Raw genomic sequence first — 24,854 nt, forward strand, 5'->3', positions numbered from 1 at the left:
CAGATTGGCAAATCTTTAATATATTAAACAAAACATATCTGCTAGAAACATTCTATTTATATAAAAATGCAAAAAGACCCCTTTAAAGACACTTCTTTGGCATACTTTCCCCTCCCTCTCCCACGTATATTGCAAGAAGCTCTTTGTTGATATGTCATTTGCTTGTAATGTAAACAGACAAAAGAAAAAAGTGTAATTAATAATACAAAGCTTTTTATATAATACTGTCACAGTGCAGCAAGCGTATATAACAACTCAGCATCAGCAAGACCGTGTAGGCTGCGGTATCGACAATAAGGATTTAAATTGTATTAAATACCAGGCGCAGAGAAAGGTGGTTTCAGCCGTCGGTTGGGCAGAGAAGTCGAGGCAGGCGGGGAGCGGCAGAACCGCGTTAAGCCCGGGGTGCCCCAGCCCTGCGGGGTGAGGGTTCCCCGAGGGTTTCCGAAGGTGAGACAAATCTGCCACCAAGTGCAGCTTCCTCCACTGCCTTCTTGCTCCCGCTCCCCGCCGGCCCCTGCCTGGTCCTCGCAACCCCTCGGGAGGTAGCTAAATAATTAAACTCATTTGCAGGCGGAAGAAAACTGAGGCGGGGGAGGCTGGAAAGGGCAGAGGAGGCACCAGGCTTCCATCCCGCTTCCTCTGCATCACTCTTAGGGCTGCGGTCGGCGTCAGCCGGGCTCAGTGCCGGGCGAGGGGTGAAATGCAGCCCCGGTCCAGCGTGGGCAGGCAGCAGGTAGAGCTGTACTGCACCAGCACGGGGCTGGGGTGCTCCTTGCCCGGCTGCAGGGTAAGCAACCTCCTCTTGTTTCAGGAAACCTTCCAGACCTGGCAGGGGACAACTCCCAGAGCCTGCTGCTGTCTGCAGTGTGGCTTTTTTATATGCATGCTAGAAAAAAGGGGGGGGACTTGTTTCTAAATGGGGAAAAATAAGTGCTTATCCAAGTTCCAGCCCTTTGAACGTGTTAACTGTCCAAGGAAGGTCCCTAATTAATTGGTGTCGTTCTCCCACTTTCCCAGGAATGGCCCCCGCTCCCCGGCACTTTCATCTTACACGAGTGCGAGGCCGGTAGCGGGGGGTTTCTCTGCCTTCCTAAGAGCAAACCCAAGTACTTTCTGAGCGTGCACCCCTGGGTTAAGGACGAGGACCTGCTTTGGGTCTCTGCCCATGGCTCGGCTCTTTGGTGCTTTGGCGGAGAGGGTCAGTCTCGGCTCCGGCAGCAGCACGGCTCCGCCAGCCCACCCCATTGCATAGCTTATTCCTCCGAGGGCTTGGGAGCCTTTTCTGGCTGTGGTTTTAGTGTCTGGCATTAAAACAGCGCAGACAATCGCCTCGCCTTGGAGCTGAGGCTCCCCTTACCTTGTGCTTGCTTTGCAGTATGGCTTTTACTTTGGCAGCTGTGTAACCCACAGGGCTCAACGCTGGTGTCTAACACACACGGGTAAAAACTTTTGCATGTAAAAACATTTCAGACGGAGAAGCCGCCCTCTGACTCGCGCAGAAGCAGCTTGCTCAGGCTGGGGGTCACACAGGCATCGGTGCTACGGTGCCTGTACGTAAAGGGCACTTGGTGTGGTCCCCTTGACGGGAATATTGCAGTCGTGGCACGAGCGGGCTATTGCCAAAGCGCCCGGGGGATGCCCGCTCCCGGAGAACACTGGTCGGTAATGAGGCACTCGCATCACTTACTGATCTGTCTATACATATATACATTCAATAATATAGCTTTGAAAAATAGACATTTGTTTCCTCTGTATATTATAAAATAGCCTTTAGGATCAGTCTTAAGTGACATGCAGGAGTGATTAAAGTACGGCTGCAACTCAGGCTGCTGAAGAGCAAGGATTGCCTTTCACCTCGAGACCCCGGCGCTGCCGTGGGAAGCTTTGAGCCTCCGCAGGGGACGGGTCGGGCTCGGCATCGCCCTCCACCCGGGGTGAGCCGGAGCCCCCGGCCGTGCCGCCCGTCCCCACTAGTGCACGTGGCGATTCCCGCAGCGTCGCCTCCTCGCAGACGCCCCGAGCGGCTCCGGCCGCGGCTCCCGGGGGAAAATGCTGCGGCGCTGCGGCCGTCCGGTCCTTCCCCACCTTTACACGGTGGTTTCGCTCTTCCAGAGGCCGGTCTTCATCCCGGCCACGCTGTCGGCGCTGGCCAGGTTGATGTCGTACTTGCTGCCCTTGAGGCCGCCGTTGTGGCTGGCCACGTTGAGCGGGTAGGACCGGCGCTTCGCCTCCTTCTCGGCAGCGCTGGCCTGCCGCAGGTTGTCCCTGCTGGCGCTCCTCCGGCGAGCCTCGGCGAAGTCGGGCGCCCGCCGGCCGCCGTCGCTGCCTTCCGAGTGGCTGGGTGCCGTCTCCCCGTCCTGGGGGGCCCGCGGCCCCGCGCGGCCGCTGCTGATGGGGCTGTTCCGGCCACTGTGGTAGCTCTCGGAGTGGCTGTTGTGCAGGCTCCCGCTCTCGCTGGAGGGGTGCTCCGAGGAGGGGCCCCGCAGCATTTTCAAGCGGTGGTGCTTCCCGTCCCGGCACTGCTTAGTTCTGCCCCGGTGGTTCCTGCGGCCGTGGAGGTTGCTGGCGTGCCTGCCGACGCCGGGGGTCTTGCCGTCGGGGGGGTCCGGCTCCGGGCAGGCGGCCGGGCGGGCGTCCGCCTGGCTCTGGGCTACCTGCAGGTTGGTGAGCTTGCAGCGGCCCCCGGCCGAGCCAGCGCTGCTGGGCGAGGAGGAGGAGGAGGCACCGGAGTGAGCCGCCTCCGGGTCGCAGCCGATGAAGACCTGCGAGCCATCCTCCGGCACCAGCCCGGGGTGGACATACGCCTGCATGGGCAGCGCGTTCCTGTAGGAGGGGCAGCAGGAGAACCAGGAGTTGAGGACGTCCCGGCGCCGGATGCAGTGGTGGATGAAGATGAAGAGTCCCAGCACCACGGCGGTGATGCCGTAGAGGCAGCTGAAGACAATGTTCAGGTACCAGCGCTGGGACACGGCCATGGCGCCGAATGTCCACAGGGCGACGTACAAGGCGTGGGTGGTCACCAGCGCCCAGAATTGCACCTGCAGAGAGTAGACGCCGTCCGCCTCGGGGCAGGGTGGCCCCGAGTTCAGCGTCACCGAGATGGACCCGGAGTCCGTCAGGAGGTCACCGGCACCCCCCAGCCGCGGCGGCGGCTCCAGCGGCTCGGGGACGTCTTTCTGGCGCAACGGTCGGCACTGGAGGCTGAGCCCGGCGCAGAGAAAGTAAATCCAGGTGACGAGCAAAATGAAAGCCACGGGGACGTAGAAAGCCCCCAGGCTGGGCCGCCACACCAGCCAGCAGCTGTACGGGAGGAAAGGGGCTTTGATGAGCAGACCTGGGTGCCTGTGCAGCCGGCAGCCACGCATCGTGGTACCGTGATGCTCGGCACCCCTGCCCCGATGGCACGGGCTCTGCAGAGGCGTGCTGGCTGCCTGGCTGTTGTTTTCCCAATATAAGGATAGCTCTTGGGAAAGATCTCACCAGCCTTTCCCAGGCTTGCCTGGATTCCTGGCACTGCTGGTTCCCCTTGCCCAGGCGGAGGGAGGCCACCCATTTTGGGGAGGAAGGCATGGTCGAGCAGGGACACTTACTAGGGGTTGTTGTCGTGGTAGTTGTGGATGTTGACGGCTGCCGTGATCCCGCAGATGATGAGGGGGATCCCGCCGGCGATCAGGTAGAACCTGCACGGGGGGGACACACGGTGTCACCGCACCGAGAGAGAGCACGGCACGGCTGCGGGCAGGATGGGCTTGTACGGCAGAGCAAGTCCTGCCCCAGCCTCTGGACACGGGGCAGGGGAAGCTCCTCCGTGGGGCCGGGGCAAGGGGAAGGGGCGTTGGTACCGTAGCATAGGTCTGGGGGCTGGCTGGGACGCCTCCCCGTCCGGCTGCCGCGGCGCCTTCCAGGTCGCCTCCTTGTAGAGCACTCTGGCTTTCACCGCCATCCACAGCAGGGTGGAGAGGGAGGAGTAGTGCAAGATGATGCCGACCTGCGGGAGAGAGGCGATGGTTGGGAAGGGGGATGCTGCAGACGTGTCTGCATCCCCGCCAGTCACCGTCCTGCAGGTCTCGGCAGGGCAAAACCTCGCCGTGCTGGGCTCTGCAAATTGCAGAGCAGCCCCAGGCAGCGGCAGCGCGCGGTGGCCGTCCCCTCTCCCCTGGTACCTACCGCTTGGCAGACGATCAGGTAGCCAGTGAGGGTGATGCCTCCCGCGAAGACGGCAGCCGTCATGGCGATGTGGAAGCAGAGGTTAAGCAGCATGTGCCAGCCCTTCCGCGGGATGAGAATGGTGCTGGAAGAGAGGCACAACGGGCGCCCGTGAGCTCCTGCCCGGCCCCGAGCGGGACAGTTATTTGCAGCATGTGAGAGCCACAGCTCCTGCCAGCACAAATCCTGCCTCCGCTGCTCTGGAGGGATGCTCTGACACAGCCAGCCCCTGGCCAGGCAACGGAGCGTGGCTGATGATAAAGAAGCCGTACACTAAGTGCATGCGTGTGGGCGAAGGACTTCTCGTAGCTGCTGGCAGCGTGTCGATCACGGGGCTGTCAGCAGGGAGCCACCAGTGCTGGGACGTGCAGAAGCGGACGGCAGGAGCTGGGCTGGAGGTAAGGGATGCTGCTCTTGTGCCCCTGGCTCGGGGTTGTTCCTGGCTTTGACTGGGCAGCATCGTGTTTCCGTCACGAGATGTGGGCTGATAGCACTGCTCGGCTTTGCTGGTGTTTGCTTCACTTAGAGCAACAGGAATGGCTTGGCCTTATATTTATCTAAATAAGTACTTGTTCAGTGTTAGCTATAATTATTATTATTGGGTTCTTCCAACTGGGTAGTAGCTAGATGTGGACAGATAGTGTTTCTTGGTTTTAACTGTTAATACTGGTTTCACTTATCATAAATTGAATGGCTTGGCCTTATATGTATCTCATTAAGTACTGTTAAGTATATTTGATATAATAATTACCATTGGGTTCTTCCAAATAGGTGATAGCTAGATGTGGGCTGATAGTGTTGCTTGGCTTTTTGTTAGTGTTTGTTTCACAGTAAGGGGAACGGTTTGGCCTCATGCATCTCATGAAGTGCTTGTTAAGTGTTAAATATAATACTTATTATTGGGTTATTTCTGAGAACTAGATAATAGATGTGGGCTAATAATGCTGCTTGACTTTGTTAGTGTTTGTTTCACTTACAGTAAGAGGAATGGTTTGGCCTTATATTTCTCTCATTAAGTACTTGTTAGATATAATACTTATTATTGGGTTCTTCCTGAGAAATAGATAATAGATTTAGCTAACAAAGTTGCTTGACTTGATTAGTGTTTGTTTCACTTCTTATAGTAAGAAGAATGGTTTGGTCTTATATGTTTCTCCTTAAGTGCTTGTAAGACATAATCTTTCTTGTTGGCTTCTTCCAACAGGGTAATAGATGTGGACCGAGAGCATTGCTGGGCTTCGTTAGTGTTTGTTTCACGGAGAGCAGGAGGCTCTCACTTTGGCCTTATGTGCATCTCATTAAGTACTCGTTAAGTGTTGGATATAACTATTTCTGTGTTCTTTCTGCTTTAAAGAAGGCAGCTTGTTGGTAAGTAAGTAAGTAGCCTGCTGAGGTGGTCTCACTCTGGCTCGTGCAGCGACTGTTGCCCTGGACCCCTCTGCATCCTGGGTGGGGGCGGAGGGTGGGCTCGCTGTTCCCTGTGGGGCAGTGAGGGGCCCCTGCCGCTCCTGGGGCTCTGAGCGGGACCCGCCGCTGAGCACTGCTCGCCGCTGCCTTGCAGGGGTGACGCAGGAGCGGTGCAGAGCCCTTGGCCCCGCAGGGAGCCCAGCACCAGCCTGGGACGAGGCTCTGGCAGCATGGCTGGCCCTGCTCCTGCCTTTTGCTAAGTGCCCTGTTCACTCCATCCCGGTTGCTCGTGGGGAACTGCTTTTGTAGAGGGCAAGCCCTCCCACTCCTGTCCAGCCCACCGCTCCGCTGCCCACCGCCCCCTTGTCCCCTCCCCTGGGGGCTCGTTGGCCCCAGGTATGGGGGGGACCCCATCCCTGAGCCCCAGGGGCTCACCGTTTCTGACCCAACGAGGTCTCGGGGGGTCTTCGCCCCCACCCTCAAGGTCCCACTCGCCTCCTCCACGCCTCACGTTGCAGGACAAGACACAGCCAACCAGCCCAAGGCCCCCATTGCCATCAGGCAGGACACGTCCAGCCATCGCCCCAAGATGGGCTCCTGCGGCAGCGCCGCTTGCCAGGCAACACGTTCCTGGAGGGCTATATCTCCTGAAAGCCCGTGTCCTAAAGGGCCACGTCCTAGAGGGTCATCTCCTGAAAGCCCATCTCCCGGAGGGCCATCATCTCCTGAAGGACCATCCCCTGGATGTTCACCCCCTGGACGGCCATCCCCGCACACCTTCCTCCCGGCCGTTGGCAGCACCTGGGGAGCCCCTCCAGCTGCCCGCAGAGGCACCCACCCAAGCACAGCCCCTCCAACCATCACCGCGGCCAAGGCTGACACCAAGACGCTCACTCACCCGTGGTTGACGATGTAGGTGATGATGGTGGTGAAGAGGCAGAGCAGCAGCACGGCCGTGCAGGTGTACATGGCCGGGTGCAGCACCTCCACGGCGCCTCGCGCCTCGCCGGGGAAACCGCTCAGCTCCTGCACAGCACAGCACAGCCCGTCAGCCCCTGTGCCACCCGTCCCCATCGCCCTGTCCCACCCCACCGCCCCCCTGCAACTCCCCGGGCCCCGCACCCCCCGGGCAAGGCTCCCAACCCCATTGCTCACCCCGCACCTACCATGAGCACAGCCACGTTGCTGAGGTGCCGGCAGTGCAGGGAGGTGACGTTGGGCTCCCGGGCGGCCAGCTGGCAGCCCTCGGCGCTCCAGCCCCCCATGCCCCCAGCACCTCGAAGTTCCAGTACGCAGCCACCGGGTCCGCACCCTCCCCGGGGTGCCGCAGCGACACGGCCACCGGCTCCGACAGGTTTCCCACTCCGCAGCCGTCTGCAGCAACAGAGAAACCTGGTCAGCGGGACAAGAGACGCCCCTCTGCCTGCACCCCCAAAGGGGGCTGGGCATGGGGGACCCCCCCACTGCATCCCACAGGCACGTTGCCACCTCCCCATGAGGACCCCCAGGGATGGCTTTGCTCTGCAGGAGCACCAGGGGACACCCCAAGGAGCCCCATGGAGTTCCGTTCCCCCAAGAAAAGCCCCCCATAGGGCACCCCAAGCCCCCCGCCAACAGGCAGCCCTTACAGGTCCCGGCGTAGATGACCGGTGTGGCCACGCTGCGGCGCTTGCCGTCGTCGGCCAAACGGGAGGAGTTGCCCGTGCTGCAGAAGAGCTTGCCGTTGCGGAAGACCAGCAGCTGGAGCTTGCAGTCGGCCAGCGGCGCGGCCGGGACAGGGCTGGCGAAGAGGCTGGGCGGCAGCTGGATGGAGGCCAGGGCGATGCTGTTCTGCGGGTGCACGGTCACCGGTGAGCAGGGGCCGACCCCTGCCCCCGGCACCCCCCCCGTCCCCCAGCTTACCCCTACCTTGATGTGGAAGCTGGTCAGGGAGACGTTGGGGCGCCCCGTGGTGCAGCGCAGCCTCAGCTGCTGGTCGGGCACGGGCTCAGCCCCCAGCTCGGTTGGGGGGGGACGCCCGGCCGGACCCCCATCCCGCCGCTGGAAAGCCACGCAGCTCAGCCCCACGTAGCTCTCGGGCTTCACCACGTATGCCTCGAAGGCGATGTTGCGTGAGTTCTGCCAGGCACAGCGCCGTGGGGCGGCCATCAGCCCTGGCACGGCCAAAGACCCCCTCGGCATGGCCAGAGACCCCCAGCATGGGTGGAGGAGCCCCCCCCCCCCCCCCAGCACGGGCAGAGACCCTGCAACAGCAGCCCAACCAGCTCCTCCTCCCTCTTCAGCCCCCCATCTCCAGGCAGCCCCCTCCTTGCCCCCCACTCACCACTGCCATGTGCTGGGAGTTGCTGCTGAGCGTGTGGGCGGCGATCTTCTCGAGGGAGCGGACGATGCTGGTGCAAGCCTTCTCCTCCTTCTGCGACATCCACAGGATGTGGTCGTCCACCAGCATGATGTTGCTGGCCATCTCCACGATCACGTCCGTCAGCTGCGAGGACAGCAAGCGGCTCTGCAAAGAGCTACTGCCGTCCCCAAGCGGCAAACACCCCAATTCATGCTTTTCCACCCCAAGAACACCCGGCAGGGCTGGGGCAAGCAGGGGACCGGAGCAGCGCTCATTACCTGCTTGATCTGGTCCACGTAGCCGATAAACTTCTCTATCATCTGGGCCACGTAGAGGACATCAACCATGTCCGAGAAGTTGGCTGCCTCGGCCGTGTAGACGCGGAGCTGGTGAGCCAGGGTCAGGGCGTTGGAGGCGTTGATGGGCATCTGCAGAGCGGCACGGCCACGGTGGGGTGACGGTCACCAGCTGCGCCAGCCCCCCGGCACGGCCAAGCCGCCCCCCCCCCCCGGTCCCCGGCTCACCAGCACGAAGGTGTAGAGGACGCGGGTGATGTCGTTGGTGTAGAGGCAGTGGGAGTAGTCGCCCTCTTCCCAGCGCCCGGCGCGGTCGCAGCGCCGCCATGCCTGCTTCTCGGCCGCCGAGCCCCCGCCAGCCGGCCCCGCGGCGAAGGGGTACTGCAGGCAGGGCTGGTAGGCGGTGATGCCTGCCAGGGTGCGGGGCCACCTGCGGGTGCCGACACACGGTGACGGCGGGGCACGCGCCGCCAGCAGCCCCCTCCCGCTGCAGACGGGCACTGCCCCGCACCATGGGCACCGCAGCCCCCAAGCCTCCCCAGCAAGCCCCTGCCTCCCCTTGGTTCCGGGGGGGGCTGAGGGTGATGCTCCCCAGAAAGCTGCCGCCCCCTCCCCAACCCTGTATCCCACTCGGCTCAGCACAGCGCAGAGGGAAGCAGCGGGCGGTGGGGGGGGGCACCACTAATTTAAGCCACATTGACTCTATCAGTAATTTATATTCCATAATGGCCCCGCCGGGGTTACAGCGGGCGCCCGGAGCCTTTCGTCTCGTGCCAGAGAAATTCCAACACCTCTGCTGCTGGAGCCGGGCTGCGCCGTCGGCACGGGAAGCCCTTCAAAAGCACTCGCGCTCCCTGCGGCCGCTAATCGCTACCAGACGCCCGGTCACCTGCGGCGAGCCCCTCGCCCCGGCACGCACCGCTCACGCTGTACGTGGCACGCACCACGCGCATCCCCATCCCACCACGGCACCCACCCCACGGCCAGGCCACCGCCGGTCCCTACCTGAAGTCCCCGCGGTTGTTGGTGACCCGCTCGGCAGGGCAGTAGGACGCGGAGGTCTCCAGCACCACGATCTCCACCTTCTTGCTGACGTTGCCCTGGGAGGTGGAGACGGCACACTCCCACTCGCCGTTGGCAGAGACGTGGATGTTGGAGAGGATGAGCTCGCTGCGGGCAGAGGGGATGGGCTGGCATGGCGGGTCTGCCCCACAGCGAACCCACAGCAGCGGTCCCCCAAGCTTGGGGACATGGGGACCATGAAGCACAAGAGGTGCCCACACTTGGCATCCCACCCATGGCACTTGGTACCTGCAAACCAGCAAGCCATGCAGCCACGAGTGTCCGTCCCCATCCCCATCCCCATCTCATGTCCATCCTTGTCCCCAACCGATCTCTATCACTGTCCCCTTCTCATCTTCATCCCCGTCGCCATCTCCATCCCCGTCCCCACCTCCATCTCTACCCCTGTCCCCATCCCATCTCCATCACTGTCCCCATCCCATCCCCATCCCCATCTCCATCCTTGTCCCCAACCCATCTCTATCACTGTCCCCGTCTCATCTCCATCCCTGTCCCCACCTCCATCTCTACCCCTGTCCCCATCCCATCTCCATCCCCATCTCCATCCCCATCCCCGTCCCCACCCCTGACCTGGTGATGAAGGTGCAGTCGTGGATGAGGCTCTCCTCCACGATGACGCCCGTCCGCTCGTCCTCCTCCACCGGCTCACGGTTGTGGTACCACCGGATCTGGGTGCTGTTGTCCAAGTAGGTGGCAGTGCACTGGAAGGGCAGCCGGTCGCCCTGGAAAACCACCTGGCGCAGCGACGGGATGAGGTGGTGGGTGTGCAGCTCCGGGGCGCCCGCTGCGGGGGACACAGCCGGCCGGGTGAGCCCGCGCCCCCGCCCGCCGCCGCCGCCCCCTCCCCGGCCCCGGCTCACCGCAGCGGAGCTGGTTCTCCCGGGCGCTGCGCAGGGGGAAGGCGTGGAGGTGCCGGGGGTAGACGCACGCCGTCCGCTCCGAGATCTGCGCCGAGCGGTTGCGAGCCCAGGGCAGCACCCAGCGCAGGTTGCAGTCGCACGTCAGGTACTCGGTGGCAAAGTCCCTGCAAGGGCCGGCGTCACGGGGCGCCCGCGGGGCCGGGGCACGCCACCAGCCCTGAGACCCTCCGGCAGGGACCCCCCTGCGTGCTGAAATCCCGGGGCACAAACTCACACGACTTTCAGGGAGGGGAGCTCATCGAAGACGCCGGGCGGGAGGCTGGAGAAAATGTTCCCGGACATGTTCCTGCGGGACAGGCGAGAAAGGTGGCATGGAGGGGACCGGGGACCTGCCGGGAGAGGGAACACCTCCCAGGCCCCCCACTGTGCCCTCACACCCCACCACGGCACCTGACGAGGGTGGGCACGGGGCAGCCGCAGCCTAACGAGCCCCCGCGCCGGCCGGAGGCAAAGGGTAGGAGCCGGCCTCGGGATGCAGCATGGGGACAGCCCCGGGGGCTCACCTTGAGGGCCGGGGGACAGGGCTGGCCAGGGGGTCCCCAGGGAGCTACTTACAGCCTGAGGAGGTTGGGGAGCCCCTGGAAGACGCTGGCGCTGAGGCAGCCGATGCGGTTGTTGGAGAGGTCCCTGCAAGGCAAGCCGAGGGGCTGTCAGGGCTGGGGACGTCCCGCTGTCCCCGCTCCCTCCGGGCCAGCCCTGAGCGCTCCTGGGGGGGCTGCGCCGGCACTTACAGACGCTTCAGCTCGGGGAGGCCGAGGAAGGCGCCCGGCTGGACCGTGCTGATCAGGTTGTTCTTCAGGTCCCTGTGGGGAGACAGACACAGAGCTCAGGGTGTGCAGCAGGGAGCCCCGTCCGCAGGAGCCACAACGCAGTGGGGCCAAGGGCATGAGCGCACCGCGATCGCCGCCCCCCCAGCCCCCATCTCCCACGCACGGGCTCCTCAGCAGCCCCAGGCGCTGCAAAACCCCCTACAAGAGCCTCATTAGCAGCTTTCCGTCCCATTTCCCTCTCGTTATCTCTCCAAAGGGCGCAGGGAAGGCGCGAGGCTCCCTGCTGCTCACAGGGGGGGTGCCAGCCCCTCTGCACGCTCCGAGCGTGCACTGCGGAGCATCGCACGCCCGCGCACGCTGGCGGTGGCCGCCATCCCTTCTGCACATTGTTTCCGGAGCAGCCGTATCCCGGCGGGTTATCTCCTGCACACAGGATAAGAGCATGCTGCAGTTGCCAGCGCAGCCCCAAAAGGGCTTTGCGGCCCGCAGGAAGCTCGTTTGGGTTATTAGCCTGATTGAAGGCACGTATCTAATCAGAGGCAAGCCAGGCGTGCGCCGGTGCAGGGTGGCTGCTGTCACGGTGGAGAGCGCCGGTGGCGTTGGCCACTCCGTCCAGCCCTGGGGACCGACGAGGCAGCTCCTGCCGAGCACCGGCACTGGCCGGGAGAGGAAATGGGATCCATATGGCAATGCCGTGCTTATTTATAGCAGTCTCCACGGTGCTCATCGCTGGGTCACCCGCTGCTCTGCATGCGGCCCCGGGGACGCCCCGTGAGCCGCAGCCCTCGTTTCAAGGCCACAAGCTGGCAGCCGGGATGGGGGAGCGGTGCAAACCCTTCCAGCAGACCTGGGGTGCAGGCGGCACGGCGGTCCCACCATCGCGACGTGAGGGGCCACGCAGGGAGAGGAAACCCAGGCGACGCTGCCTGCACACCGTAAACACGCAGCCATGCTTTGCTTCCAGGCTAAAACTCACACACGTGGCTTCTGCGGGTCCCCAGCTGACCCCAGACGGGCAGGGCTTGGTGCGGGGCCGCACCGACCGCCCCGCGGTGCAAACCCCAGGGAAGGGAAACGTGGTGTGACGCCTTCCCGGCCGGCATCGTCCTGGCCCCGCTCGGCCAGCGCAACAACTCTGCCCACCCCTGCCTTCCCCGGCCTCCCCCGACGGGCAAAAGCATGTCCTGCCAGCTCCGATGGCCGGGAGTGCAGGCAGGAGTGCAGGCAGGAGTGCAGGCAGGAGTGCAGGCAGGTGTGCACAGGCGCCAGGTGAGCGCCGGTGCTGAAGGAACAGCTCCACTCACCTGCACCGCCAACACCGCCAACACCAACACCCGCTGCACGAACAGCCGTCCGGCAAACACCCGGCCGGCAAACACCCGACCATACACGTCCAGGGAGACCGTCCATGCTGGCCCTGCTTCCCGCCGGGGGCCAGCCGGCGATCCCCAGGGATCCCTGCACCCCGGACACCCACCCAGCACACGCCACCAGCACGGCCCGCAGCAGTTGGGGACGCAGCAGCCAAAACACGTCCGCTGCCAAAACTCAGCGCCCCTGGCTCTGGTCCACGTGCAGCCGGGGGCTGGGGGCTGCAGAGGACCACCGGCCAGGGATGGGACCCACCGGGGACCGTGCTGGGACCAGGGGCTCGCGGCCAGCCCGGCGCACGGCCCGGCGGGGAGCCTTCCTCGCTCAGTCACTTCCTCCCCGCTGGCCGGGGGCCCGGGGCGGCTGCTGCTGATTTATGACAAGGCTCTTCTCTCCGCACTGCGGTTGTTTGCCTTCGCGTTTCCGCCCGTCCCGAGCCCCCTCCTCCCCCTGCCCCGGCGGGGTGACGTGCTGCAGGCACGAGAGCCGGCAGCGGCATGGCCCAACATGTGCACGGGGACCCCCTGCCACCATGCCTGCATGGGGACCCTGCAAAGCAACTGCCTCCTGCCCCGAAGCAGCGAGCCTCGATGCATGCAGCAAACCTCAAGGAGCCCAGCACCCCAGGGCTGAGCCTGCAGCCACACAAGCAGCTCCCTGTGCACAGCAGCACCCGCTGCAGCCCAGTGTAGACGGACAGATGGACAGACTCCATCCCCGTCACTGCTGTCACCCGGTCGAGCCCCCTCGCAGCCCGAAGCCCCAAGGGGGGAAGCGCTGGCCCCGGCGGAGGGCAGGACATTCCCAAGCGGGGCTGCGCTAATGAGCGCGGCCGCCCCGGCTGCATACCGGCCCCGCTCAGACTCATTAATCTCATTACGCCGCTACAAATCACCGGAGATGCCAAGCTGCAAGCCCAGAGGGGCAGTGGTCCGTGGGGGCACCCTGCACACCGCTGAGACCCTGGGAACGGGTTTCCCCCCATCACGCTGGGATGCTGAAGCACCCAGGGTGGGCAGCCAGGGTGGGCAGGGGCCCCGCAAGCCCCAGGACGAGAAGCGAGGGGCCCCGGAGCCCCCACCGCATCCCTGCCACGCCAGCGCGGTCCCTCCACGGGGCACGTCTGCGCCGCGGCCCCAAACTGACCCGATGAAAACAATTACGGCTCCTGTCGAGAGCAATCAGGCACGGCGCGGCGCGATGCTGGCCGGCCCGGGACGGGGGAGTGCTGCCCATGGCCCCCCCCGGACGCGCCGGTGCTCCCCCTCCGACCCGTGCAGGGTTTCGGCACAGCAGAGGTGAGCAGGAGGTGACACGGGGTGGCTGCTCTCCCAGAGCACAGAGACTTTTAGGGGGACCCTGGGCATCCCGGGGGCTGCAGAGCCATGGTCTCCCCAGGGTGCTGGCCCCCCGGCTCCGCCGTGGCCCTTCCCAGCGAGCGCAGTGCCCGCGGCAGCCCCGGCTGCTCCCTGCCCGCGCGCATGTTAATCCCTCCCGTTAACGAGAGCTCGGTGCCAGGAGCAGGAGGAGGTGACCCCACGCCTGGAACCGCGCCGGGGAGGACTCGGCCACGTGGGACTGCAGGGACGCAGGATCCCCAAGGTGACTGCTTCCCGCTCACCCCTGAAACAGTCCCGCGGGGATTTCCACGGCTTTAAAATCCCAAACCAGCCCCAACGCCGTGCACCAGGCACTGCATGCTCTGTCATGCCTGCTCCCCATCCCAGCGCTGTGCACCCCAACCGCAGCGCCGTGCACCAGGCACCGTGCACCCCGGCGTGCCCGCACCCCACCTGACGCCGTGCACCCCACGCACAGCGCTGTGCACCGAGCGCTACCCAGGGGCTGGCACCCACCGGAGGCTGCGCGCCCCAGAGCAATGCCACGAGTGGGCACTGTGCACCCCGGGCCCCACGGCGCGGCCCCGCAGCCCCCGTGCCCACCGAAGCAGCCGGGCTCCGCTGCGGGTCGGGGCAGGTGCGCGCCCTGTGACTCGAACAAGATCGGCATTAATAAACACTTCCTTGTTCGGGCTAATGAAACACAGGCGGTGCGGGTCCCCTTGCCCCTGGGGAGCCCCTGCGAGCCCCCCGGCCGACAGGGCCGGCGACCCGGGGCTGTGCCGAACCCTCGGCAGGGCTGTAACCCTCCCCAGACGCACCACCAGCCAAGCGCACCGGTGCGGCTGCAGAGCGGCACAGGCAGCGCCTGCCCCAGTGGGTCCCCGCAGCCCCGGGCACGCTGCCTGCCCCTGCCTGCGCTCTCCGCTGCCCTCACCTCCCCGCTGCCCCGGCCACCCACCCCCTGCCCATCTGCACCCAGAGCGATGCCCTGCGGGAAAGCACCGGGCCAAGCACTGCGGGGCAGGGACCCGCTGCCCAACAGAAGGAGATCCCACAACCGCAGCCCTGCGCCCTGGCACCGCATGCCGCAGAGGATGCCCGGGGCAGCGGCGGGCTGTGGCACACAGTGAGTGCCCGCGGACGCCGGCAGCTGGGCCACCGCCACGCCAGGCGAGCGTTCCACGGCGGGAGCCCACCCGGCCCCGCTCGGCGCAGGAATGCGCGAGACCCTCGCGGGGCCGCGGCGGGGAACAAAACGCCCTCAGTGCGCCGGTCCCCGCTCCTGCATACCTACAGATCAAACCCATATGGGGGCCATAAATCTCCCCTTATTACAACTCCCTCCATAGAGATGCCTTTCATGGAGAGATAAGAAAGTTGACTTTGTTCGGGGGGACAATGTCGCTTTTCATACCGGCCCCCACGGAGCGCAGCCCCCCCGGTGCCTCCCGCCCCGGCGCAGCTCCCGGGGTCTCTGGGATGCCCGTGGGTGCCAGCAGCAAACCCTGAGCCCCAGTGCCGGCCCCGCTGCAGCACCCGGGAGCAACGTCGGGAGCAGGACCCCTGCAGTGCTGCTGGCACCCACCCCATGGAAGCCCTGCCTGCACCCCGCTGCCCGCTGCTGCCCGCCCCTCTGCCCCGACCCCCCAGCCGCCCGCCGGGCACTCACAGCTTCTCCAGAGCCCGCAGCCCGAAGAAGGAGCCGTTCTCCAGCACCGTGATCTTGTTGTTACTCAGCAGCCTGTGGGAAGAGCAGAGGGAGAGGGGCAGCCCCATTACTCGATCTGCCGGGCGGCCCCGTCCGTGCCCCGGTGACCCACGGGGCTGGCAGGGGAGTGGGAACGGCCAGACCCGCCGCGAGAAGCGGCAGCCCTGGCTGTGCCGCCGGGGTGGTGGCGATGGTGAAGTCTCAGGGACAGGCTTGCACGGCCGGGTTGGGACATGGGATGCAATGGCCGTGTTGGGATGCTGTGCCGTGGTCCGCATGCATGGCAGCACCGGGCTGGAGGTGCTCGGGGCCGCGCCAGCTCTTGGGGCATCGCTCCTGTACCTGGGCCTGGGTGCACGTAGGTGCACGTGTGGGTGATGAGATCCCCACCCCAGCGCCCACACCAAGGGGGCACCCCGAGGACCTGCAGCCAGCAGGGAACCCCACGGCACCCCCAGCTCTTGCCCCCCACCAGCCTGACCCCCTCCGGTCACAGCACTGCGGCCATCCCGGGAGCCTCCCAGTACTGAGATTTTATCCCAAAATAAACAGCCTTGCTGGCCAAAGGGGCCCTTGCGGGGTGACAGGAGAGGGAGGGAGGGTGCAAGCACCCGACAATTCAGCCAGGAGCTCGGTGTCAGTGGCAATTGGCAGAGCCAGACCCCCGCCTGACGGGAGCCGGCTTTCGGGGACCAGAGGTGCTTCCCTGGAGCTCCCGGGCGGCTGCGTGGGCGCCGGCGACGCTCCCGCCGGCAAACGTGATCCAAAAGCAGAGTGGGGGCAGCTGCCAGCCGGGGCCGGGAGGGCACCCTGGAGCCCCGGCCAGGGGAGAGGCGCGGGGGAAAAAAGGGCTCATTGAGGGCCGGAGCTGGGGCTGTTTACACACGGGCGGGCTCTGCAGCCGGGCTGAATGGCGGCTGTGTGCTGTGAGCTCCATCCCCTCCGAACATCCAGCCTGCGGCAGCCGTCACCAACCACGCTTGGCTCTCCCTGGCCGGGCTCCCACGCCGGGGCTGCCCGGGGAGCGGGCAGGACCGGGACCTGGCTCAGGGGGACTGCGTTGCATCAGGGGCGGCCGCTGAACCCCCAAAGGGTGGTGGGGATGGAAGGGTTGGGGGGGCAGCCCCCCACCCTGTACTGCATCCTGTGCTAATGAGGAGCCGCCACCGGGCACTGCCGTGTCCGCGGGGCCCTGCGACCCGGCGGCGGCGGGGAGCGGAAGCGGCCGGCAGCCCCGCCAGCCTGCAAATTGCTTCCACACGCCAGCGGCCGGAGCCACCGCAGCCAGGGCCACATCTCACCCTTTCCTCCCTGCGGGGACCCTGCTTTCGCAGGGCTTGGCTCACCCGTGAGCACCGCGGCAGCGAGCACCAGTGCCGGCCGGCGGCATGCATGGCCCCAGGATCCTGCCCGGAGCGGGGGGCAGCAGGAATGCTCCCAGAGCAGCCCCGCTCCCGGAGCAGCCCCGGCTCCTGGGCACGGCAGCCCCACGGCGCACCTCGATTTCCCATCACGTCAGCGGCGGGGGCTGTTGCTCAAGGCCGTGTCGGCCCCAACGGCTCCAGAAGGTTTTAATTCCAGCAGCAGCAGATTTCACAACCCAGCAAAGCCTCCGCAGGCTGCGCGCGCACGGGGGGACCTCGGGGGCTCCCTGCTAAAGCTAGGGCAAGCAGAAACCCCCTGGCTCAGGGGCCAAGCTGGGATGCATGACGGACCCTGCTGAAACAGCCCTTGGGGCTGCATGAGCTGCAAATGCAGAAACCAGACGAGTGCACGAGACTCCGGTCTCAGAGCTCCTGTGTTTGCTCCCACGCCGGGGTGGCAGGGGGGTCCCCAGCATGGCCAAGGACACGTGGAGCCTTTGGGCAGGGGGGAGCCAGGCACCCCAGGCAAGCCGGACCCAGCCATGCCGGAGCCTCCCAGGGCAGGGGCTTTGCAGGGGGCTACAACCACGGACACGCTGCCAGCACGGCAGGCAGAGAGCAGGCAGCCGGCTGCCTGCACCGGGGGCGGGGGGCCGGTGCCCCGGAGAGCTGCGCCCAGCTGGGAACGCAGCCCCCAGGGCTGATCCCCGGCGCCGGGGATGCTCGCTTTGTTCGCGGACCCCTGGGACCATCCGCGCCTCTGCCATAAAACCAGAACTCCCCGCCTTAAAAGGCAACGCTCCCGCGGCCCCGATGGGATCGGCCTCCGCTGTGATCTGCAGCCAGGCGGCCAGGCCAGCATCCCGCCCGCCGACGGCCGGGAAAGCAGCCGCGGGACGCCCTCCCCGTGGGGTGCTTCGGCCAAGGGCGAAGCCACCCCCGGAGCGCGGGAATGGCCGGGACACCGGCACGGCATGGGGGGCACCCGGAGCCGCGGGCACTGCCCACCCGTGCGACGTCCCTCCCGCTGCTCGGCGCCTGGTCTGCCTTTCCTTAAGGAAAAGAGGTCCTCGATCAAAACGAGTGTGTGGCCCATGAAAATTGCACCGGCAGTAACGATTTGACTGAAAGTTTTCTTCCTGATAAAATTTTTCCTGGGTAGCGATCCTGGCTCTTCTTTTCCCCGTCCTACAGAAGCCAGTCAGGTCACGCTCCCCGTTACAACTCAGATCCTCAAACATGGTTTTCTTTTGTTTTCTCTAGTTTTATGGATATTATGTTCCAAAACGTTTTCTGTTTTTTTTTCCAGGAAGTTCTCATCAGGCTCCACGGGACTTTCCGTTCCCGTGGGTCCGCAGGCAGCAGAGCCATGTGCGGGTCCCCGGCACTATCCCCTTACAGGAGATTAACTGAGAAACCCCAAAATACAACGGAATAAGTGTGCCCGCAAGGCCACCCTGACCCAGCACACGGGGGTCATGGGAAAGCAGCCCCCCGAGCCGCACTGGGGCAGCGGGACCCCGCACTGGGACCCAGCCTTCGGCACGCGGGACTAGGGCCAGACCCGAACCCCTCGGCTGGATTTCAAACCCCAAGAGCTGCCTCACTTTCACGCCTCGTCTGGGGGGAAACGGGATGGGGGGCTGGAAGCAAACCTCGCTGCCCCTCAATCCCACCGGCTCGCCGTGGCCAAGGTGGCTGTTGCCGCCGGTGGGCTGGGGAGCGTGTCGGGCAGCGGTTGCGGCGGCTCCCCGGATGCTCGCTGAGGTCCGCGCGGGGCCGGGGGTGCAGAGGGGACGTGGTGCCCCCACGTCCCAGCCATCCGCGGGGCTTGGCAGGCCATGAAAGCACAGCTGTGCTCCTCCAGAGCCGCCGCTCGGCCGTGCCTTGGCTCCGGCCCAGGCTGGGACTCCTCACCTCGGCAGCGCCAGCAAATGCCCCGGCAAGAGGTACCCCCCAACCCGGGCTCGGAGCGCTGCGCCCGGCGCAGTACGGTGGCAAAGGCTGGGGACCCCGCGCACGCCCCCAGCCCTTGATGCCCGACCGCCCTCGTACCACTCCAGCATCCTCCCGTCCGAAACAGCACCTTCAGCCCGCCCGGCTGCCCCGAGACCCTCCGGCATCGCGGTGCATGGGCGGGTGGGCTCCCATCGCCTGCCGGGGACAGCCCCGCCACGGGACAATAATCGGCTAATTGAGCGATGGCTGGAAAAGTCTCTCCAGACAATGCGGGGATTAAGGACCGGAGCATTGAGTCAAACGGAAACGATGAGGGGATGCGTGGCGGGACGGGGGCGGCCGGACGGCGGGAGGGAGCCCCCCGAGGAGCATCCTCCCATCCCGGGGGGATTCAGCCTTGGAAGGGGTTCAACATCCCCGCTCCAACCCGCCCGCGCCAGGGCTCCCAGGGCTCGGACCCCGCAAGGCTGCAAGCAGGGAGATAGAGAGATCCCTTCTTCTTCTTTTTTTTTCCATCTCAAAAAGAGGAGCCAAAAGCGAAAAAAACAAGATTGTTTTTTCAAGCGTGCTGGAATCCACTTGGATAAATAACGGCTCCAGAAACTGGGCTGCTGAAACAATAAACTTCCTCTGGACCCAACCAAAAAAGGACGCAGGGAGACGGTGGCTCCCCAGCCGGGCAGGCAGGGGAAAGGCACAGGCAGCGGCACCGAGGTTAATAAGGGGGGGCCGGGGTGGGGGCGGGGAGGCCGGCTATGCTTTGCTCTCCAAGTGCGTTAATTCAAAGCATATGCTCGCAGCAGATATGGCGCAGGCTGCGCCCCGAGCAGAGCTCGCTGGTTTGCAGAGGGATTTTAGGAAGAGAAAAAAAAGGGGCCCCAGGGCTGGCGAGAGGTGCCGAGGGCTCCGGCACCGGGAAGGGCTCTGGAGGCGGCAGCATCCCGGGGGGACCCTGCCTCTCCCAGCCCAATGGGGCTGGAGACCCCCCGACACGGCCGGGGCCGCCCCCTCCCCGCTTTGTTTGGGCGCTCGGGGGCTCTTCCCCTCCCCACGCCATGCGCGGGGCGTTGCCTCCAGCCTCGCGTCACGCCGGGCTATTTCGGACGGTGAAAATTATTGTTCCAACCCTCGGCTTTTGTTAGCACAGGAAAAATAAGCCCCGGAGAGAGGGCGAAACCTCCAGAGCTGGTGTGGGGCGGCAGGGTCGGGATGCTCCGAGGCACCGGGCAGCACCGCGACCCACAGCCCCCGGAAAAACCAAACCTGCCGGAGCTGCAGCCCAATAAATAACAAATAAAAAGCTGAAAAAGGTTTGAGAAAGAAACCATCTGCAGGGCCCAGGATAAACCGGCCTCGGAGAGGGGAGTTCAAGTAGAACTGGAAATTGGTCATAAGTCAAAGCCCTCTATTCCCTGCAGACAATCTGTAATTTCAGTGCAATCAAGCTGTGCACATAAATGAGGCCTGTGCTGGGATTCCACATCTGGAAGAGGTTTGGGCTCCCGCCCGTGTGACAGCGGGGCTGGCCGCGGCCGGCGTGGCTATCTGGGTCTCGTTAGGGATACAGTGCTTTTTCCATTAGGCGATTAGCACAGGGGTCAGCTGGAGGGGGAGGGAATGAAAGCCTTGTTAAAATACGTCTGCAGAGCCCCAGCACCTCGCAGCCGTGCCGGAGGGACGTTCCCGAGAGGTGCCACAACCCCCGGCCCCGAACCATGGGAAGACCACAGCCCCGGGAGGCTGGACCACGATGGAGGGGCTGGGGGAAGCACGGTGCCCCAGGCTGCATCGGTGCAAGCTGTGCTGAGACAGCCGCAGCCGGGCGAGCTCTGCAGGGCTACGAGTCAAAAAGGGGTGACAAGCCAATCTGTTAGGGTTGGCATCCCTCCTTCCTCCCCGCGATGAGCTGGGGGCAAGAATTAATCCCTAGGTATAAAAAGGGGCAGGTGTCAGAGAGCACGCGCCTTGTAACGTCTGCTGGGGTTGCACAGGGATATCGTGCCACTATGAGCATCATCCTGCTCGCCGGATCCCACACATGTCCCCATGCTGGCTCCCTGCGCCTGCTCCGTGATGAAGGCAGCGCTTCTGCCTGCACTGGTTCTGGCAGGCCACTCTGTACCTGCCGGCCGCAGGTCTCCCCTCGGCACGAGTTTCTCAGGTAGGACCGAAGACCGGCGGGACACGGCTGGGATGGCTGTGGATATTTAGGCAAGAACCAAAGTGCCCCGTCTCCCTGTCCCACCGCCATCCCACAGCTCGAGGGGCTCCAGTGCCACGGCCCTGGGCATCGCACCCACCACCAGGATGGAGCAGGGCCGCCGGTTCCCAGCACCCCTGGCCGTGCCGGGTCTGTTCCCCACCACCGCGGCTTCCCCACATGGAGTTAATTTCTGCAGCTCCACATCTGCGGGCACTGCCTCGGCTCCGGTTTGCTCTCTCCCGAAGCAGCGATCCCTGTGAGGGGCTGAAGGGAAAAGGAGCCGTGGCTCTGCTCGGCAGACGGCTCCCCATGAGAAACCGCCACGTCCCCCGGGACGCCGTGGCTGAGCCCAGCGCTGGCTCCAGGTCCCCGGGGCCACGGGCATCCCTCGTCCCCTGCTCTGCCCGTCCGCAGGCTGCGATGCCAGCGAGCGTTTCTCAGGCGCGGGGGGTAAATAAGCAGCAGCTGCCACGAAGGCAGCCTTGGATTCCTCAGCACAGGCCTAATAATTAAAGATAAATAAAGAAGTAAACCGAGAGTGTGGGAAAAAGCCAAACGAGAGCCAGGGTGAGGGACCCGCAGGGCGGCAGACCTCCTCCGGCCGCTCGATCTCCTCCTGCCACCCATGTGTCCCCAGCCATCGCCCGGGCGGCCGGAGCTGCGGCCGGGACAGCAGCCCTCCCGCGCCGGCAGCTGCTGGGAAGAGCCTTCCCCCCGAGCGCAGCACCAGCGCCGCTCGTTAGCGCTAACGCACGCCTGCTTCCAGGCCGGACCGGACGAAGACTGAAACAGGGCTCCGCTTTGAAGCGTTACTCTGCACAAAACACACCACGCGTTTCCTGCGACTGGGGCAGCGGTGATGCCGAGCATCCCCGGGGGCACAGACGGGACCTGAGCATCCCCGGGGCACGCGCAGGAGCCCTGCTCAGACCTGGCTCGCCCGCGGGGCTCAAAATTCGGCTGTCCCCAGCAGGGCGTCCCCCGAGGCACGTGCAGCCCTTGCCATGCGCCCGGGCCCCGCTGCCTCCTCTGCTCTCTGCCTGCACCCCAGCAGCTCCAGGAGACGCTCCCGAAGCCAGAGCCTCTGGTTTTGATTGTTCCATCTGGAAAGGGTTTAGAATAAATCATGTTTACTGCGTGAGAGCAGAGCCCAGGGTCACCGCATATTTGTAGGTTTCTGCCTACGCCTGTAGGTTTCATGTCACGTTTTAGTGGGATCGTGTAATGCCCTAATGCTTCTGCACGGTCATCCCGACCCTCGGAGGGAGCTGGCCCCGGCACGGACGGCTCCAGACCCCCCTGTCCCACCGGGCACAGCCCGCCTCGGCCGCTCCGCTGGCACGGGGCCGCAGTGGGGCTCGACTTGTGCTCAACATTGCGGTTACGCTCGCTCACGCTGGAGAAAGCACCAGAGCAGGCAACTAATCGGATGCTTTTCCCAAATACAAACTGACAAAGGACTCAAACATCCCCACGGGTATTTGCAAGGGGCTGATGTGTAAGAAAGGGCCGCAGGAGGGAAGAAATGAAGAGCAAAGTCCACCCGAGGGAAAGCGAGACCAGAGCCCAGCCTCCACCTGCCCTGCAGCCTCCCAGTGTCCCCCCACCGAGGGAAGCCCAGGACACACATCGGTGCTGGTGCTCCAGGATGATTTACGCTTTTATTACAACCGTCGCACTTCAGCCCCTGCTCGTGGCACCCACGCAGCACAGGCGTGTTTCACGGCTGCACCCCACGTGGGGGACGGTGGCGTCAGCTGGGTCCCCTTCGCAGCCACCCCATCGTCACCAAGCGGGCATCGTCACCCCAGAACGAAGCCCCTCTGCAGCGAGCGGCACGGCACGTGGGGAACCAAGAGATGCTTAGAAATAGCAGCGGCTCCGGCGCGTGAGCAGCAACATGACCAAGCGGGTTCAAGCATGAGAGAGCGGACGGGACCAGGAGTGCGGCAGCCCCCAGCCCAGCCCCGCGCAGCCCCAGTCCTCCGCAGCGTCCAACAAAACCCACCCGAGGAGCAGAAGGTGGAGAGCCGAGGCCGTGGGCACGCTTGCGTGGGCAGGCAGGCAGGCAGGCAGGCAGGCACGGCCACCCTCGCAGGACGACACTCCGGGTGAAAGCCACGTTCCCTCCGGCAACGGTGCTGCCAGCCCTGCCCTCCAAACCAGATTTTAATTCAAACGCCTCCTCCGGAGTTATAAATAAACCCTGCAATCCGCTGCTGCAGCGAGCAGGCGCGCCGGCTGCCAGCGCCGGCCGAAACCCCAACCCTCCCCGGCACCAAGGGTGCGAGGAAGCTTTTAGGAAGGAAGCGGCAGCTTTAGACCCTTTGCACAAACCTGAAACCCACTTACTGCTCCTGATCCCTTTTCAGCAAATATTTCCAGTGAGAACAGCCACTTTCAAACAAAAACATCCTCCCCCAGCACTCAGGGAGGGAAGCGTGGAGAAGGAGCCCGTTTCCTGGATTTCCAGCTCACGTCCACACTTTAAACCCGTGCTGCTGCCGTGCCGTGGGGAGAGCGGGGTCCCTTCCGTTATCCTATAGCCCCAGCACCCCGCTTTAATGCAATATAGACAAAGTTACGCAGAACTGGGCAATGCTTGTGTCGGTGCCGATTCACTTATTAAGCGAAAAAATAAGTGAAAAAAGTAACTGTCCACGCTGCGCTCCCCGACACCGCGGGACTTTGCCCCCCGTCTCCCTTTGCCTCCACCAGCACCTGCCCGCCCGTGGGAGCGCGGCCCCGGCTGGCTCCGGGGAGCGGCCGAGCGGTACCCGCCGGCGTGGGGCGAGGCGGGGGTCTCCCCACTGCCGCGCTGCTCCAGCCCCCCCGGGGGCCTCCGAGCGGCACGGAGCGGGCTCAGCCGCGACCCACGCGTGGGCTCCCATCCCTCTCAAGGCGGCCCAGCGCAGCAGATGCCCGGCCGGAGCACCCCGGGGGGGGGAGCGATGCCCGGGGCCGGGGAGGGGGGGGGGGGGGGGGAATGCCCGGGGCGCGGTACTCACAGCGTGGCGGTGCCGTCGGGCAGCAGGCGCGGCTCGGGCGGCACCGGGAGCCCCCCGCCGCTGCAGACCACCCGCCGGCGGGGCGCGGCGGGGCCGCCGGGCGCCTTGGGCCGCTCGGCCGCGCACTTGCAGCCCAGGCTCTGAGCGGGGCAGCTCCGCGCCGCCGCCGCCGCCGCCGCCCCCCCGCCGCTCAGCGCCGCCGCCGCCAGCAGCACCAGCGCCGCCGCCCGCCGCATGGCCCCGGCCCCGGGCGACGGGCTCCGGGCTCCGGCTCCGCGCCCGCCGCCGCCCCGCTCCCCGGGGCGGCTCCGGCGGCGCCGCCTCCCCCGTTCGCCGCGCTCCGCTCGCCGGCCCTGGCGCCTCCCCCGCCCCGCCCCGGCCCGCCCCGGCCCCGCCGAGGGCATCGGCTCGCCTCTCCCCCCCCCCGCCCCGGGCGGGAGCCTGCGTGGGAGAGAGAGATGGAGTCCCCCGTGGGCCGGGGCTGGAGCTCGGAGCGGTCCTGGGAAGCTGGAGCCCGCGTGGGAGAGAGACGGAGCCCCGCACGGTGCCCCCGCGGACAGGGGCTGGAGCTCCGTGGGGTCCCACAGGACCCAGAGCCACGGCCCCCGTGGACCAGAGCATCCTCCCAGAGGGCGAGAAGCCCCAGCCCCGCCTGGTCCCGGGCTGGAGCCCTGGGCGTCTGCGGGGAGGGCTGGAGCCCTGCGTGGTCCCTATGGGCCGCGATGGGATGCCTCGCTGTGGCATCCCAGCTACGACAAGCCCAGGGTGCTGTGCCCAGGGCGGTGGCACACACACGGCCCCCCCAGCCCTCCTGCGCGTGGGGGCTCTGTGGCCTCCCACCGCCGGCCAGGGCCCCGGGGACCCCGCACGTG

At 65.2% G+C, this 24,854-nt stretch overlaps 1 protein-coding gene across 1 annotated transcript; it reads right to left on the reverse strand.

Annotated features, from left to right (window-relative positions):
* ADGRA2 (adhesion G protein-coupled receptor A2) lies at positions 1–24,218 on the reverse strand. Its single transcript, XM_050910153.1, is given in 20 exon segments — positions 1–3,303; positions 3,594–3,683; positions 3,846–3,991; positions 4,171–4,294; positions 6,515–6,642; positions 6,783–6,889; positions 6,892–6,990; positions 7,245–7,446; positions 7,525–7,734; positions 7,940–8,101; positions 8,236–8,385; positions 8,482–8,683; positions 9,259–9,423; positions 9,907–10,120; positions 10,197–10,360; positions 10,471–10,542; positions 10,812–10,883; positions 10,988–11,059; positions 15,410–15,481; positions 23,983–24,218. Coding segments are annotated over 20 exon segments (3,900 nt in total). The 3' UTR covers positions 1–2,090.
* Between the last annotated feature and the right edge of the window lie 636 nt (positions 24,219–24,854).

This window comes from Gymnogyps californianus, chromosome 23, assembly GCF_018139145.2.
Source record: "Gymnogyps californianus isolate 813 chromosome 23, ASM1813914v2, whole genome shotgun sequence".
NCBI classification, from domain to species: domain Eukaryota; kingdom Metazoa; phylum Chordata; class Aves; order Accipitriformes; family Cathartidae; genus Gymnogyps; species Gymnogyps californianus.